Below are 17,854 nucleotides of genomic sequence, written 5' to 3' on the forward strand. Positions count from 1 at the left end.
GTACAGCACGGGTTAGATACAGAGTAAAGCTCCCTCTACACTGTCCCTCAAACACTCCCAGGGCAGGTACAGCACGGGTTAGATACAGAGTAAAGCTCCCTCTACACTGTCCCATCAAACATTCCCAGGTCAGATACAGCACGGGTTAGATACAGAGTAAAGCTCCCTCTACACTGTCCCATCAAACACTCCCAGGGCAGGTACAGCACAGGTTAGATACAGACTAAAGCTCCATCTACACTGTCCCATCAAACACTCCCAGGGCAGGTACAGCACGGGTTAGATACAGAGTAAAGCTCCCTCTACACTGTCCCATCAAACACTCCCAGGGCAGGTACAGCACGGGTTAGATACAGAGTAAAGCTCCATCTACACTGTCCCATCAAACACTCCCAGGGCAGGTACAGCACGGGTTAGATACAGAGTAAAGCTCCCTCTACACTGTCCCATCAAACACTCCCAGGACAAGTACAGCACGGGTTAGATACAGAGTAAAGCTCCCTCTACACTGTCCCATCAAACACTCCCAGGGCAGGTACAGCACAGGTTAGATACAGAGTAAAGCTCCCTCTACACTGTCCCATCAAACACTCCCAGGGCAGGTACAGCACAGGTTAGATACAGAGTAAAGCTCCCTCTACACTGTCCCATCAAACACTCCCAGGACAAGTACAGCACGGGTTAGATACAGAGTAAAGCTCCCTCTACACTGTCCCTCAAACACTCCCAGGTCAGATACAGCACGGGTTAGATACAGAGTAAAGCTCCCTCTACACTGTCCCTCAAACACTCCCAGGGCAGGTACAGCACGGGTTAGATACAGAGTAAAGCTCCCTCTACACTGTCCCATCAAACACTCCCAGGTCAGATACAGCACGGGTTAGATACAGAGTAAAGCTCCCTCTACACTGTCCCATCAAACATTCCCAGGTCAGATACAGCACGGGTTAGATACAGAGTAAAGCTCCCTCTGCACTGTCCCATCAAACATTCCCAGGTCAGATACAGCACGGGTTAGATACAGAGTAAAGCTTCCTCTACACTGTCCCATCAAACACTCCCAGGTCAGATACAGCACGGGTTAGATACAGAGTAAAGCCCCCTCTACACTGTCCCATCAAGCACTCCCAGGTCAGGTACAGCATGGGTTAGAGACAGAGTAAAGCCCCCTCTACACTGTCCCATCAAACACACCCAGGGCAGGTATAAGAACATAAGAAAATAAGAAATAAGAGCAAGAGTAGGCATTTCAGCCCTTCGAACCTGCTCCGCCATTCAATAAGATCACATCTGATCTGCACCTCAACTCCATATATCCGCCGGTGCTCCATATCCCTTGATACTGTTACCCAACAAAACTCTATCAATCTCAGTCTTGAAAACTCCAATTGACCCCCAGCAGCCACAGCCTTTTGGGGGAGAGGATTCCAGATTTCCACTACCCTTTGTGCGAAGAACTGCTTCCTGAGTTTGTTCTTGAAGGGCCGAGCTCTAATTTTAAGATTATGTCCCTTTGTTCTTGAGTCCCCCCACCCCTCTGAATCTACCCTATCGAATCCTATTAACATTTTTAATATCTCGTTCAGTCCGCCCCTCAGTCTTCTATAATAAGTAAAGACTTACAGGAGGCGTATACAGTGCCTTTCAGGCCCTCAGAATGTCCCAATGCAGCCAATGAAGTACTTTTGGAGTGTAGTCACTGTTGTAATGTAGGAAATGGAGCAGCCAATTTGTGCACAGCAAGCTCCCACAAACAGCAATGTGATAATAACCAGATAATCTCTCGTAGTGATGTTGGGTGATGGATATAAAGTGGTCCAGGACACCGGGGAGAACTCCCTGCTCATTCAAAAAAGATCTTGGGATCTTTTACATTCACGCAAGAGGGCAGACGGGGCCTCGATTTAATGCCTCATCCGAAAGACGGCACCTCCGACAGTGCAGCACTGGATTAGCAGCCTACATTTGTGCTCAAGTCTCTGGAGTAAGACTTGAACACACAACCTTGAGGCTCAGAGTCCAGAGAAAGAAGAAAGACTTGCATTTATATAGCGCCTTTCACAACCACCTGACGTCTCAAAGCGCTTTACAGCCAATGAAGTACTTTTGCAGTGTAGTCACTGCTGTAATGTTGGAAAAGCGGCAGCCAATTTGCGCACAGCAAGATCCCACAAACAGTAATGTGATAATGACCAAATAATCTGCTTTTTTTATGCAGATTAGGGGTAAATATTGGCCAAAACACCCGGGATAACTCCCCTGCTCTTCATCAAAATAGTGCCATGGGATCTTTTACATCTACCTGAGAAAGCAGACAAAGCCTTGGTTTAATGTCTCATTTGAAAGGCGGCACCTCCAACAGTGCAGCGCTCCCTCAGCACTGCATTGGAGCATCAGCCTATATTTTTCTGCTTGCGTCCCTGGAGTGGGATTTGAACCCAGAACCTGACTCAGAGGTGAGTGTGCTACCAACTGAGGCACGGCTGACAACATGGCTCAAGGATCACTCACGTGGCACATATTCCCCGCAGCATGAGTCGGAACAAACCACGTCACATGGTGCGGTGAAGTATTTACCATCGGGGATCTGGCTCCATTCACGTCTTCAAAAAGGCCGGCACAGGCACAGGCACAATGGGCTGAATGGTTTCCGTCTGTGCTGTAAGATTTTACAATTCTATTATGGAAGTCTTTTTTCTTTATGTTCAACATTTTGCAAATTGCTTTAAGTAGCCAGTAGCACCCCCTGCTGGCAGGAAAGCAGTTCTACAGGAGCAGGCTTGACACCTTTCTTTGGGCTTCCGGGACCCTGCCTCACACCACGAACCAACCGCCCTTCGCCCAGAAGCGTTACAAATGTGGTATTGCAACCACTGGTTATTTCCCAAGTTAACGCGACCTTGATCTTCCCTCTCTCTGTGGGAGAGAGTAAAGCTCCGTCTACACTGTCCCATCAAACACTCCCAGGGCAGGTACAGCACAGGTTAGATACAGAGTAAAGCTCTCTCTACACTGTCCCATCAAACAGTCCCAGGGCAGGTACAGAATGGGTTAGATACAGGGTAAAGCTCCCTCTACACTGTCCCATCAAACACTCCCAGGGCAGGTACAGCACGGGTTAGAAACAGAGTAAAGCTCCCTCTACACTATCCCATCAAACACTCACAGGGCAGGTACAGCACGGGTTAGATACAGAGTAAAGCTCCCTCTACACTGTCCCATCAAACACTCCCAGGGCAGGTACAGCACGGGTTAGATACAGAGTAAAGCTCCCTCTGCACTGTCCCATCAAACACTCCGAGGGCAGGTACAGCACGAGTTAGATACAGAGTAAAGCTCCCTCTACACTGTCCCATCAAACACTCCCAGGGCAGGTACAGCACGGGTTAGATACAGAGTAAAGCTCCCTCTACACTGTCCCATCAAACACCCCCAGGGCAGGTACAGCACGGGTTAGATACAGAGTAAAGCTCCCTCTACACTGTCCCATCAAACACTCCCAGGGCAGGTACAGCACGGGTTAGATACAGAGTAAAGCTCCCTCTACACTGTCTCATCAAACACTCCCAGGGCAGGTACAGCACGGGTTAGATACAGAGTAAAGCTCCCTCTACACTGTCTCATCAAACACTCCCAGGGCAGGTACAGCACGGGTTAGATACAGACTAAAGCTCCCTTTACACTGTCCCATCAAACACCTTAGATCAGGTATAAGAACATAAGTACATAAGAACATAAGAAATAGGAGCAGGAGTGGGCCATTCGGCCCTTCGAGCCTGCTCTGCCATTCAATAAGATCATGGCTGATCTTCTAACTCAACTCCACTTTCCTGCCCTATCCCCATAGCCCTTGATTCCCTTCATATTCAAAAATCTATCGATCTCAGTCTTGAATATACTCAATGACTGAGCCTCCATAGACCTCTGGGGTAGAGAATTCCAAAGATTCACCACCCTCTGAGTGAAGCAATTTCTCCCCATCTCAGTCCTAAATGGCCGACCCCTTATTCTGAGACTGTAACCCCTGGTTCTAAACTCCCCAGCCAGGGGAAACATTCTCTCTGCATCTACTCTGTCAAGCCCTGTAAGAATTTAGTATGTTTCAATGAGATCACCTCTCATTCTTCTAAACTCCAGAGAATATAGGCCTCGTCTACTCAATCTCTCCTCATAGGACACTCCCCCCATTCCATGGAATAAGTCTGGTGAACCTTCGTTGCACTCCCTCTATGGCAAGTATATCCTTCCTTAGGTAAGGAGACCAAAACTGTACACAATACTCCAGGTGTGGTCTCACCAGGGCCCTATATAACTGCAGTAAGACGTCTTTACTCTTATACTCAAATCCTTTTGTAATAAAGGCCAACATACCATTTGCTTTCCTAATTGCTTGCTGTACCTGCATGTTAACTTTCAGTGATTCATTTACAAGGACACCCAGGTCCCTCTGAACACCAACATTTCCCAATCTCTCACCATTTAAAAAATACTCTGCTTTTCTATTTTTATTACCAAAGTGGATAACTTCACATTTCTCCACATTATATTTCATTTGCCATGTTCTTGCCCATTCACTTAGCTTGTCTATATCCCCTTGAAGCCTCTTTGCATCCTCCTCACAACTTACATTCCCATCCAGCTTTGTATCATCAGCAAACTTGGATATATTACATTTGGTCCCCTCATCCAAATCATTGATGTAGATTGTGAATAGTTGAGGCCTAAGCACTGATCCTTGCGGTACCCCACTAGTTACAGCCTGCCAACCTGAAAATGACCCGTTTATTCCTACTCTCTGTTTTCTGTCTGTTAACCAATCCTGAATCCATGCTAGTATATTACCCCCAATCCCATGAGCCCTAATTTTGTTTAATAACCTCTTGTGTGACACCTTAACGAATGTTTTCTGAAAATCCAAATACACCACATCCACTGGTTCCCCTTATCTATTCTGTTAGTTACAACCTCAAAAAACTCGAACAGATTTGTCAAACACGATTTCCCTTTCATAAATCCGTGTTGACTCTGCCCAATCCTATTATTATTTTATAAGTGCCCTGTTACCACAGCCTTAATAATAGATTCTACCATTTTCCCTACTAATGATGTCAGGCTAACTGGTCTGTAGTTCCCCATTTTCTCTCTCCATCCTTTCTTATATAGTGGGGTTACATTTGCTACTCTCCAATCCGCAGGAACCGTTCCAGAATCCATGGAATTTTGGAAGATGACAACCAATGCATCCACTATCCCAATGGCCACCTCTTTAAAACCCTAAGATGTAGGCCATCAGGTCTAGGGGATTTATTGGCTTTCAGTCCCTTAATTTCTCCAGTACTATTTCCTTACTAATGCAAATTTCTTTCAGTTCCTCATTCTCACTAGACCCTTGGTTCTCCACTATTTCCAGAAAGTTTTTTTGCATCTTATTCCGTGACGATAGACACAAAGTATTTGTTTAATTTCTCTGCCTTTTCCTTATTCTCCATTATAATTTCTCATGTCGCAGCCTCTAAGGGACGCACATTTACTTTCGCTAATACTTTTCCTTTTTACATACCTATAGAAGCTTTTACAATATGTTTTTATGTCTCTCGCTTGTTTACTCTCGTATTCTATTTTCCCCTTCTTTATCAATTTCTAGGTCCTCTTGCTAAATTCTAAAATCCTCCCAATCCTGAGGCTTACTATGCTTTTTGGCAACATTATAGTAATCTTCTTTAATCTAATACTATCTTTAATTTTGCTTGTTAGCCACGGGTGGACCATTTTCCCCGTGGTGTTTATATTCCTAAAGGGAATGCATATTCATTACGAGTTATGAATCATTTCATTAAATGTGTGCCATTGCTTTTCAGCAGGTACAGCACAGGTTAGATACAGAGTAAAGCTCCCTCTACACTGTCCCATCAAACACTCCCAGGACAGCTACAGCATGGGTTAGATACAGAGTAAAGCTCCCTCTACACTGTCCCATCAAACACTCCCAGGACAGGTACAGCATGGGTTAGATACAGAGTAAAGCTCCCTCTACACTGTCCCATCAAACACTCCCAGGTCGGGTACAGCATGGGTTAGATACAGAGTAAAGCTCCCTCTACACTGTCCCATCAAACACTCCCAGGGCAGGTACACCATGGGTTAGATACAGAGTAAAGCTCCCTCTACACTGTCCCATCAAACACACCCAGGGCAGGTACAGCATGGGTTAGATACAGAGTAAAGCTCCCTCTACACTGTCCCATCAAACACGCCCAGGACAGGTACAGCACGGGTTAGATACAGAGTAAAGCTCCCACTACACTGTCCCATCAAACACTCCCAGGACAGGTACAGCACGGGTTAGATACAGAGTAAAGCTCCCTCTACACTGTCCCATCAAACACGCCCAGGGCAGGTACAGCACGGTTAGATACAGAGTAAAGCTCCCGCTACACTGTCCCATCAAACACTCCCAGGGCAGGTACAGCACGGGTTAGATACAGAGTAAAGCTTCCTCTACACTGTCCCATTAGACACTCCCAGGGCAGGTACAGCACGGGTTAGATACAGAGCAAAGCTCCCTCTACACTGTCTCATAAAACATTCCCAGGGCTGATACAGCACAGGTTAGATACAGAGTAAAGCTCCCTCTACACTATCCCATCAAATACTCCCAGGGCAGGTACAGCATGGGTTAGATACAGAGTAAAGCTCCCTCTGCACTGTCCCATCAGACACTCCCAGGGCAGGTACAGCACGGGTTAGATACACAGTAAAGCTCCCTCTGCACTGTCCCATCAAACACTCCTAGGGCAGGTACAGCATTGGTTACATATAGAGTAAAGCTCCCTCTACACTGTGCCATAAAACACTCCCAGATCAGTTACAGCATGGGTTAGATATAGAGTAAAGCTCCCTCTACACTGTCCCGTCAAAAACTCCCAGATCAGGTACTGCACGGGTTAGATACAGAGTAAAACACTCTCTACACTGTCCCATCAAACACTCCCAGGGCAGGTACAGCAAGGGTTAGAGACAGAGTAAAGCTCTCTCTACACTCTCCCATCAAAAACTCCCACGGCATGTACAGCAGGGGTTAGAGACAGAGTAAAGCTCCCTCTACACTGTCCCATCCAACACTCCCAGGTCAGGTACAGCACTTGTTAGATACAGAATAAAACACCCTCTACACTGTCCCATCAAACACTCCCAGGGCAGGTACAGCAAGGGTTAGAGACAGAGTAAAGCTCCCTCTACACTCTCCCGTCAAACACTCCCAGGGCAGGTACAGCAGGGGTTAGAGACAGAGTAAAGTTCCCTCTACACTCTCCCATCAAACACTTCCAGGGCAGGTGCAGCACTGGTTAGATACAGGGTAAAGCTCCCGCTACACTGTCCCATCAAAGACACCCAGGGCAGGTACAGCCCGGGTAATATACAGAGTAAAGCTCCTCTACACTGTCCCGTCAAACACTCCCAGGTCAGGTACAGCACGGGTTAGATACAGAGTAAAGCTCCCTCTACACTGTCCCATCAACACTCCCAGGGCAGGTACAGCACGGGTTAGATACAGAGTAAAGCTCCCTCTACACTGTCCCATCAACACTCACACGTCAGGTACAGCACGGGTTAGATTCAGAGTAAAGCTCCCTCTACACTGCCCCATCAAACACTCCCAGGGCAGGTACAGCACGGGTTAGATACAGAGTAAAGCTCCCTCTGCACTGTCCCATCAACACTCCCAGGTCAGGTACAGCACGGGTTAGATACAGAGTAAAAGACGCTGTGGTTCCTGTGTGTGTGAGTCTATGTTGTGTGTGTGTGAGTCTATGTTCTGTGTGTGTTTGAGTCTATGTTGTGTGTGTGTGTCTATGTTGTGTGTGTGTGTGAGTCTATGTTGTGTGTGTGAGTCTATGTTCTGTGTGTGTTTTAGTCTATGTTGTGTGTGTGTGAGTCTATGTTGTGTGTGTGAGTCTATGTTGTGTGCGTGAGTCTATGTTGTGTGTGTGAGTCTATGTTCTGTGTGTGTTTTAGTCTATGTTGTGTGTGTGTGAGTCTATGTTGTGTGCGTGAGTCTATGTTGTGTGTGTGAGTCTATGTTGTGTGTGTGCGTCTATGTTCTGTGTGTGTTTTAGTCTATGTTGTGTGTGTGTGTCTATGTTCTGTGTGTGTTTGAGTCTATGTTGTGTGTGTGAGTCTATGTTGTGTGTGTGTGTGGCTTTGTGCGGTGGGTGCATTCAGCTAGTGTTATTCTCGACTTGTGAAGTGAACTCGACGGAAGAAGAATAGCTCCCGCAGCGGTTACATCTGGCTGCCTTTTTAGGTGTAAACGCCGTGCTTCAGTGGACCGAGAGCGTCCGCTTCCTGTCCTACAGTCGCAGCGACTCTAAATAAGGACACGGCAAGCGGCCGGACCGTGAACACAAATCGTGTCTGCGGCAGCGCCACAGAGCAGCGGCCCCTATCACAGCCTCAAGCCCCGGCTTTGGACTGTCTCACACGTTCAGGGACTGTCACTTCCTGGCTGCACAGAACACATCTCTGAGTAGTTGTGCCTGGACCTCGCAAACCCAGGTATAAGGTGTCAGTTTAATAATAAATTCACTTAAACGGGAAGCTTTGCACATAACACATTGATAGAAAGGGAGAATGATACAGCACAGAAGGAGGCCATTCGATCCCTCGCACCAGTGCTGGCTCTTTGAAAGAGCTTTCCAATTAATCCCACTCCCCCACTCTGTCCCCATTATCCCTGTAATTTTTTTTATCTTCAAGTATATATCCAATTGCCTTTTGAAAGTTACTATTGAATCTGCTTCCACACTCAGGCATTGCATTCCAGATCACTACGTAATTTTTGTGTCCTCATGTGCCTCTGATTCTTTTGCCAATCACCTTAAATCTGTGTCCTCTGGTTATCGACCCTCCTGCCACTGGAAGCAGCTTCTCCTTATTTACTCTATCAAAACCCTTCATGATTTCAAACACCTCTATCAGACCTCCTCTTAATCTTCTCTGCTCTAAGGAGAACAACCCCAGATGCGCATCCTTTTGTCACATCTCTCTCACAGAGACATCTCAAAGGCAATGCATAGCATTTGAAGAGCTGTTAGCTGTCGGCATTGACGGAAAATGCGGCAGCCATCTTGTGCACGATAAGACCCTGTTAAAAAGGACCACTTTGCTCAGTGCATCACTGCTCACAGTCGACCCAATCTGAACCATCAGCCCCTGTGCTCGTTGACCTACATTGACTCCCAGTCCACCAGCAATTCAATTTTATAATGCTCATCCTCATGTTCAAATCCTTTCCTGGCCACGCCACTCCCTATCTCTGTAACATCCTCCAGTCCTACAACCCTCTGAGATATCTACGTTCCTCCAATTCTGGCCTCTTGCACATCCCTGATTTCAATCGCTCAACCATTGGTGGCCGTGTCTTCTGTTGCCTGGGCTCTAAGCTCTGGAATTCCCTGCCTAAACCTCTCCACCGCTCCACCTCTCTTTCCTCCTTTAAGACACTTCTTCAAACCTAAGTCTTTGACCAACATCTTGGTCTCCTGCCCTAATATCTCCTTATGTGGCTCGGTGTCACACTTTGTTTGATTATCGCTCCTGTGAAGCACCTTGGGATGTTTTACTGTGTTAAAGGCGCTATTAAAATCAAGTCATTGTTGTTGATTGTGCTGAATAAGATAATAGACAACTTTCTATATGTCACTTTACAGATAGCTCAGTGCAGAAAAGAAGAAAGATAAAGATGAAATAAGGGGAGAAAGAGAGTCCTTAAGAGCCACCTGATTCACTGGAGCAGGAAGTTGGAGACAGAGTGCAATATCTTAACTAAATGAATGCAGCTCGCAGTGTGAAACTGAGCCAGATGGTCCCAGGTTCTTTTTTTTTAAATTCGTTTTTATGGGATGTGGGCGTCGCTGGCAAGGCCAGCACTTATTGCCCATCCCTAGTTGCCCTTGAGAAGGTGGTGGTGAGCCATTTTCTTGAACCACTGCAGTCTGTGCTGTTAGGGAGGGAGTTCCAGGATTTTGACCCAGCGACGATGAAGGATCGGCCGATATACTTCTAAGTCAGGATGGTGTGTGACTTGGAGGGGAACTTGGAGGTGGTGGTGTTCCAAAGCGCCTGCTGCCCTTGTCCTTCTAGGTGGAAGAGGTTGCGGGTTTTGGTGGTGCTGCCGAAGAAGCCTTGGTGAGTTGCTGCAGTGCCTCTTGTAGATGGTACACACTGCAGCCGCGGTGCGCCGGTGGTGGAGGGAGTGAATGTTTAAGGTGGTGGATGGGGTGCCAATCAAGCGAGCTGCTTTGTCCTGGATGGTGTTGAGCTTCTTGAGTGTTGTTGGAGCTGCACTCATCCAGGCAAGTGGAGAGTATTCCATCACACTCCTGACTTGTGCCTCGTAGATGGTGGAAAGGCTTCTTTGCGCCGAGTTCCCAATTGAAGTGCTACAATTGAGCTTGGTTCTTCTCTCTTCTGTGCCTGGCAGTACGTGAGGGGTGAATCTGGTCTTGTTCAGTGGTGAATCTGGTCTTGTTCAGTGGTGAATCAGGAGCCTGTTTTAAACGCCGCCCGATTTTCTTTTCCATTGAAGCCTTAATTACAATCCCGTCAAAGACCAATTTCACCCACTCACCCACCCCCTCCCCCACATTTCTTCCACTGCTTGACATCCAGAAGGTGGGTTCTTCTGTAACGTAGACCCTTTTTCTACATGGGCAGGTTGTAAGCCTGACTCACAACCCCGCTCGACCAGGGTGACCAGCTTCGGGGTTTGGGGAGGTTGGGGTGGGTCGCTTTTCCGCTCCTTTCGGACCTGAGCAGCCCTCTGGATGTCAATCCGGTGTTCAGAGCTCTGCGTTCCTGCTCTTTGAGGCTTTCTTCTTGGTGAAGGAAGAGGAAATAATCAGCCAGGGATCCTGCTCATTATCGACACCCAGGGCTTCCCACTGGAAGGCTAGAGCAGAGAAGGCTAAGGGGCGGCTTACTCGAAGTGTTCAAAATTAAAAGGAATTTTGATAGAGCAAGTAGGGAAGAAACTATTTCCACTGGCGTGTAGATTGGTAACCAGAAGTCATAGATTTAAAATAATTGGCAAAAGCTCTAGAGGGGAAATGAGGAGAAATTTCTTCACACACACAGGGTTGTTAAGATCTGGAACACATTGCCTGAAAGGGTGGTGGAAGCAGAGTCCACAGGAACTTTCAAAAGGCCATGTACTTGAAGAGGACTCATTTGCAGGGTTATGGGGAGAAAGCTGGGGTGTGGGGCTAAATTGAAGCGCTCTTTCAAAGAGCTGGCTCAGGCAGGACGGGCCAAACGGCCTCCTTCTGTGCTGTAAGATTCCATGATTCTAAGGTCCACGTTAGCGGAGGTCGGGCGAGGACAGTACAAGGCTCAGCTCTGACCCCCGAACCCCTTATCTTCCACATCGCCATGACATGAGTGCAAAGAGCCAGCGCCTTCAGGAGAGGAGGGGGGGATATTTGTGGGGCAAGGCAAATAAGATTGACACTCGCTGTTCAATGTTTAATGCTGTGATGAGCTTTAATTAAAGTGTTGATAACAGCAACTACTTAACTGGTATGTGAGATACCATCAGAGATAAAGAAAGTACTTATATTGTGCCTTTCACAACCTCAGGACGTCCAAAGCGCTTTAGACTCAATTAAATATTATTTTGAAGTGTAGTTACCATTGAAATGTATGAAACACGGCAGGATCCCACAAACAGCAATGTCTCATTCACTCCCATTGTACAGAATCAAAATGGACCAAACTCCTTCCCAATCGCTGCCATTGTACAGAATCAAAATGGACCAAACCCCTTCTCAATCATTCCCATTGTACAGAATCAAATTGGACCAAACCCCTTCTCAATCACTCCCATTCTACAGAATCAAAATGGACCAAACCCCTTCCCAATCGCTACCATTGTACAGAATCAAAATGGACCAAACCCCTTCCCAATCGCTACCATTGTACAGAATCAAATGGGCCAAACACCTTCCCAATCAGTCCCATTGTACAGAATCAAATGGGCCAAACCCCTTCCCAATCACTCCCATTGTACAGAATCAAATGGACCAAATGCCTTCCCAATCAGTCCCATTGTACAGAATCAAATGGACCAAATGCCTTCCCAATCAGTCCCATTGTACAGAATCAAATGGACCAAACCCCTTCCCAATCACTCCCATTGTACAGAATCAAATGGACCAAATGCCTTCCCAATCAGTCCCATTGTACAGAATCAAATGGACCAAACCCCTTCCCAATCAGTCCCATTGTACAGAATCAAATGGACCAAATGCCTTCCCAATCAGTCCCATTGTACAGAATCAAATGGACCAAACCCCTTCCCAATCACTCCCATTGTACAGAATCAAATGGACCAAACCCCTTCCCAATCAGTCCCATTGTACAGAATCAAATGGACCAAATGCCTTCCCAATCAGTCCCATTGTACAGAATCAAATGGACCAAACCCCTTCCCAATCACTCCCATTGTACAGAATCAAATGGACCAAACCCCTTCCCAATCAGTCCCATTGTACAGAATCAAATGGACCAAACCCCTTCCCAATCAGTCCCATTGTACAGAATCAAATGGACCAAACGCCTTCCCAATCATTCCCATTGTACAGAATCAAATGGACCAAACCCCTTCCCAATCAGTCCCATTGTACAGAATCAAATGGACCAAACCCCTTCCCAATCACTCCCATTGTACAGAATCAAATGGACCAAATGCTTCCCAATCAGTCCCATTGTACAGAATCAAATGGACCAAACCCCTTCCCAATCACTCCCATTGTACAGAATCAAATGGACCAAACCCCTTCCCAATCACTCCCATTGTACAGAATCAAAGCAAATGAAAAGCTGTCCCTGTTTTTAGTGATGTTGGTCAAGGGATTAATATTGGCCACGACACCAGGGAGAACTCCGCTTTTCCTCAAAGCAGTGAGATTGTTTACGGCCACCTGAGAGAGCAGACGGGTCCACAAGTCAATATCTCCTCCGAAAGACGGCTCCTCCGATAGTGCAGCACTGGGAGTGTTGGCCTCGATTCTGATCTCAAGTCTCTGGAGAGGGGACTTGAACCCACGATCTTCTCACTCAGAAGTGGAGTGCACGACCCACTGAGCCACGGCTGACACCTTGCTGTCAAAGATGGGGGGGTGGGGGGAGCGCACTTGCTTGCTTGGTTTATTATCAGCAGGCTAGAGCATTACTTTTGTCTCAGAGGTTAAAGGGGCAACGCACGGAAATTAAAAAGACACTGGGCATAAGATTTTAAAGTGGCAACCCGGGTGTAAAACTGACTTCGCAGATTGGTTGCTCCTGATAGACACTGCCCGATTTTTGACTCTGTTTAAATCAACATGACGAACATCATAGTATTACATTGAATGTACAGCACAGAAATAGCTATTTGGCCCAACAGGTCCACGTCTGTGTTTATGCTCCACACCAGCCTCCTCCCAAACCGCTTCATCTAACCGCCTCAACATAGCCTTTCATAACTTTCTTCCTTATGTGTTTGTCATGCTTCCCCTTAAATGCACCTATACTATTCGCCTCAACCACTCCTTGTGGTAGCGATTCCCAGATTCTAACATGCTCTGGTTAAAGAAGTTTCTCCTGAATTCCCCATCGGTCGGGTTCTATCGAGTGCAGGTGATCCGCTAGATCACTGCCAAGGCGGGGAAGCTGAAAATCACACCACCCCACCCACCCCCCACACAACCGCCCTCCACATCCCCACTCCATCACCACACAAAGCTAAAAGTGTCAGGTTCTCTGGAAATGCCCACTTCAATTAGCCCTACCTTGCAGAATGCGTAGGCTTCCTCCACGGGTATCAAGGTAGGGCTCTCCTCCTGGCCCAGTGCCAGGCAGGTGGGACAGACCAACTTCAGATCCTTGCGGCAGAAGAGCTTCGCCTGCTCGCGGTGGACCGGGCACCTCAGCCCCTTGACCCCGGCTCCCGCCTCCAGGTTCAGACGCCTCAGGCTGGCCACGATGGTCACCAGCAGCTGGTTGGTCATCAGCTCCCTCCTGGGGAACTCCTGCCCGCACTGGGGGCAGGACACCGTGGCCTCCAGCTTGCCCCACAGCTCCGAGACACAGGCCTTGCAGAAGTTGTGGCCACAGTCCAGGGTGACGGGCTCAGTGTACATCTCAGCACAGATGGTGCAGCTCAGGTCTCGGTTCAAGTTGTCGGCCATTTGTTCTCCTTCTGCTCTTCAGTCTCTGAATGAGGCTCTGTGCTAAGCCACGGTTTGTATTTTTAGACATTGTACTTCCTGTTTTCGGTATTACTACACTTCAACATGGCCAATGACACAAAGGGTCAAACCTCCTGCTGTTCCTTAACGCACTGTATGTTATCTATTCGTTTAATTTCCTGCTCATCATGTGAGGGAAGTACTTTGGAGAACAAAATGCTTTACAGCTTTACACACCCAGCGTAGCAATCAGTCAGAGAAAAGCTTCCTCTGTCCCATCAAACACTCCCAGGGCAGGTACAGCACGGGTTAGATACAGAGTAAAGCTCCCTCTACACTGCCCCATCAAACACTCCCAGGGCAGGTACAACAGGGGTTAGATACAGAGTAAAGCTCCCTCTACACTGTCCCATCACACACTCCCAGGGCAGGTACAGCACGGGTTAGATACAGAGTAAAGCTCTCTCTACACTGTCCCATCACACACTCCCTGGGCAGGTACAGCACGGGTTAGATACAGAGTAAAGCTCCCGCTACACTGTCCCATCAAACACTCCTAGGTCAGGTATAGCACAGGCTAGATACAGAGTAAAGCTCGCTCTACACTGTCCCACCAAACACTCCCAGGGCAGGTACAGCATGGGTTAGATGCAGAGTAATGTTCCCTCTACACTGTCCCATCAAACTCTCCCAGGACAGGTACAGCACGGGTTAGATACAGAGTAAAGCTCCATCTACACTGTCCCAACAAACACTCCCAGGGCAGGTACAGCACGGGTTTGATACAGAGTAAAGGCAAGGGGAGGGAATACACAATGAATGGTAGGACCCTAGGAAAGACAGAGGATCAAAGGGACCTTGGTGTGCATGTACATAGATCCCTGAAGACAGCAGGACAGGTAGATAAGGTGGTTAAAAAGGCATATGAGATACTTGCCTTCATTAACCGAGGCATAGAATATAAGAGCAGGGAGGTTATGATGGAGCTGTACAAAACGCTAGTTAGGCCACAGCTGGAATACTGTGTGCAGTTCTAGCCACCACACTATAGGAAGGATGTGATTGCATTGGAGAGGGTGCAGAGGAGATTAACCAGGATGTTACCTGGGCTGGAGCTCTTCAGCTATGAAGTGAGACCGTACAGGCTGGGGTTGTTTTCCTTAGAGCAGAGAAGGCTGAGGGTGGGACCTGATTGAGGTGTACATAATTATGAGGGGCATAGAAAGGGTAGATAGTGTAGTGTATGTGCCTTTAAGAGCCCCCTGTGTACTGTAATGCCGGTAATGGCCACTCGGGCTATATAAGCCTGTATATTGTGTTGTATCAGTTAGTTCACCTCCAGACTTTGTTCAGTAAAGACCTGTGAAACCAACTCCTGCCTTCAGTGTCTCTATTAACACACGGACACAACAGTGGCGACGAATTGGAAACGGACTTACCTGCAATTCGGCAGCACCTCAAGGACATCGATTCCTCAGACGTCCAAAGTCGAAGAAAAGCAAGAAAAAAATAAAAGAAAAAAAAGCTGTGGTTTCACCAGCTAGTCGAGCTCGTGGCAGGTACTGCAATAATCTTTCCTGGGTGGCGGGCTGGGGCTCCATCGGCTGGCTCTGCAGCGAGGACAAGCAGCGAAGGCGGAGGCAAGCAGAAACAGACGGGGGGGGAGCACTCGGGAGACAGCCGGTGCTGCAAAGCAGGTCGGCGTTCGGACCTAGCAGAGAGAGTCCGGCAGGAACGAGTCTCCACCTGTAAATAAAAAAAAATTTAAAACGCGGAAAACAGCATTGTCAGCAGCAGCAGTGGGAGGAAAGCACGGGAAGCGCCATATCTTTTCTGCAGGAAAGAAAGAAAAGCACGGGGAAGTGCCATTTTTTTCCAGGATGCCTAAGGCTGGCAATATTGATGCTTTTGATAACGATATAGAGGATTGGACCACATATGTGGAAAGAGTGGAGGTATATTGCACAGCAAATGGAATAGAAAATGATAAAAAGGCGTCAGTACTTCTAAATCTAATGGGCGCAAAGACATACGGGCTGTTACGAAACTTAATCACTCCAGCCAAACCAAAGGACAAGAATTTTAAGGAAATTGTTGATACCCTACAGGAGCACTTAAACCCAACACCGCTGCTGATAGCGGAACGATTCAAATTCTTCAAGAGGAATCAGCACAAGAATGAAAGTAACGCTGATTACCTCACCGAATTAAGAAAGCTATCAAAGCACTGCCAATTCGGGGCAGGATTGGCAGATTCTCTTCGAGACAAATTCGTCTGCGGTCTCCTAAGTGAAGGAACACAGAAAAGGCTGCTTTCTGAGAAAGATTTGACACTGGACAAGGCTTTCAGTATGGCTGTATCATACGAAGCAGCCGCAAGAGGAGCTGCAGAGATACAACAAAAGACACAGGACTTCAGCACCCATGAAATGACACGGGGTTTCGAGAGATGTTATCGCTGCGGCAGATCCACCCATGACCAGAGGGACTGCTGGTTCAAGGACAAAGCATGCAGGCAATGCGGAAAGATTGGACACATTACACGGGTATGCCGATCTGGACAAAAAAAATCCACGGACAGGAAAAAAAAAATCAATAAAGAAAAGTACAGAAAGGTACAAATGATGACGGACAGTAGCTCCGAAGACCAGAAGAGCGATAGCGACTCCGGAAACAAGAGACTAAGCTGTCTCAAATTACATAATGTAATTGCCAAAGAAGATTACCAGACCATTTGGGTTACCCTCACGATAGCAGGGTCCCCAGTTAAAATGGAGCTAGATACAGGATCAGCTCTGACCGTCATAAATCGACGGGATTACGAGCGGCTATTTCCGCATATACCTTTAAAAGACACATCCATTATCTTGAAAACATATACGGGGCAGAAAGTATACCCCAAAGGAAAAATAAGGGTGCCTGTTGTATACAACGGCAAGGAAATACAGAAGTTGTATTTATACGTTCTACAAGATGGTGGTCCACCGTTGTTGGGACATGAATGGATCAGGAAGATACGTTTAGACTGGCACTCCATTCAGGCACTGACGGTGACCAGTAAGGAAAAAAATGATGATGACGTCATACCTGAACGATTAAAAGACATCTTGGCCAACGTCAAGGAAGTGTTTCAAGAGAAACTAGGAACCTTGAAAGGCATCACCGCCTCAATAAAAGTGGAAGATGCGGCAATTCCCAAGTTTTTTAAGGTAAGGCCGGTGCCATACGCAATTCGTCCAGCAGTTGAGGCAGAGCTGGAGAATTTGGAAAAGGCAGGCGTATTAGCCAAGATAGATTGGAGGGAGTGGGCAACACCCATCATTCTGGTCATGAAGAAAACGTTGAATAATGATAAATCTGAAGAACAGAGAAAAATTCGCATCTGTGGAGACTTCAAGGTGACTGTAAACCCGGTCCTTCACACGGTACAATATCCTCTTCCGAGGATAGAAGATATTTTCGCCTCACTATCCGGAGGGAAACGTTTCACCAAAATTGACTTGGCACAGGCATATCTACAGATGGAGGTTGAAGAGGCCTCTAAAAAGTATCTCACGATAAATACACACAAAGGTCTGTACCAGTACAATCGACTGGTTTTCGGAGTAGCATCAGCTCCAGCTATC

General features: G+C 47.2%; 2 protein-coding genes across 3 annotated transcripts in view; both read right to left on the reverse strand.

The window, feature by feature from the left end:
- LOC147095799 (zinc-binding protein A33-like) overlaps positions 1-14,232 on the reverse strand; it is a 198,380-nt gene extending 184,148 nt beyond the window's left edge. The window contains exon 1 of the mRNA XM_085974806.1: positions 13,830-14,232. Coding sequence (XP_085830932.1) covers positions 13,830-14,228 — 399 coding nt within the window. The 5' untranslated portion in view covers positions 14,229-14,232. The remainder of the gene's footprint in view (positions 1-13,829) is intronic.
- The window catches only part of LOC147095800 (vesicle-trafficking protein SEC22b-like), a 523,236-nt gene that overhangs the window by 101,167 nt on the left and 404,215 nt on the right, over positions 1-17,854 (reverse strand). The gene's annotated exons all lie outside the window — the stretch shown is intronic.

The sequence above is a fragment of the Somniosus microcephalus genome, unplaced genomic scaffold (genome assembly GCF_052327205.1).
Source record: "Somniosus microcephalus isolate GS21.2 unplaced genomic scaffold, FLI_Smic_1.0 unresolved_chr1, whole genome shotgun sequence".
NCBI classification, from domain to species: Eukaryota; Metazoa; Chordata; class Chondrichthyes; order Squaliformes; family Somniosidae; genus Somniosus; species Somniosus microcephalus.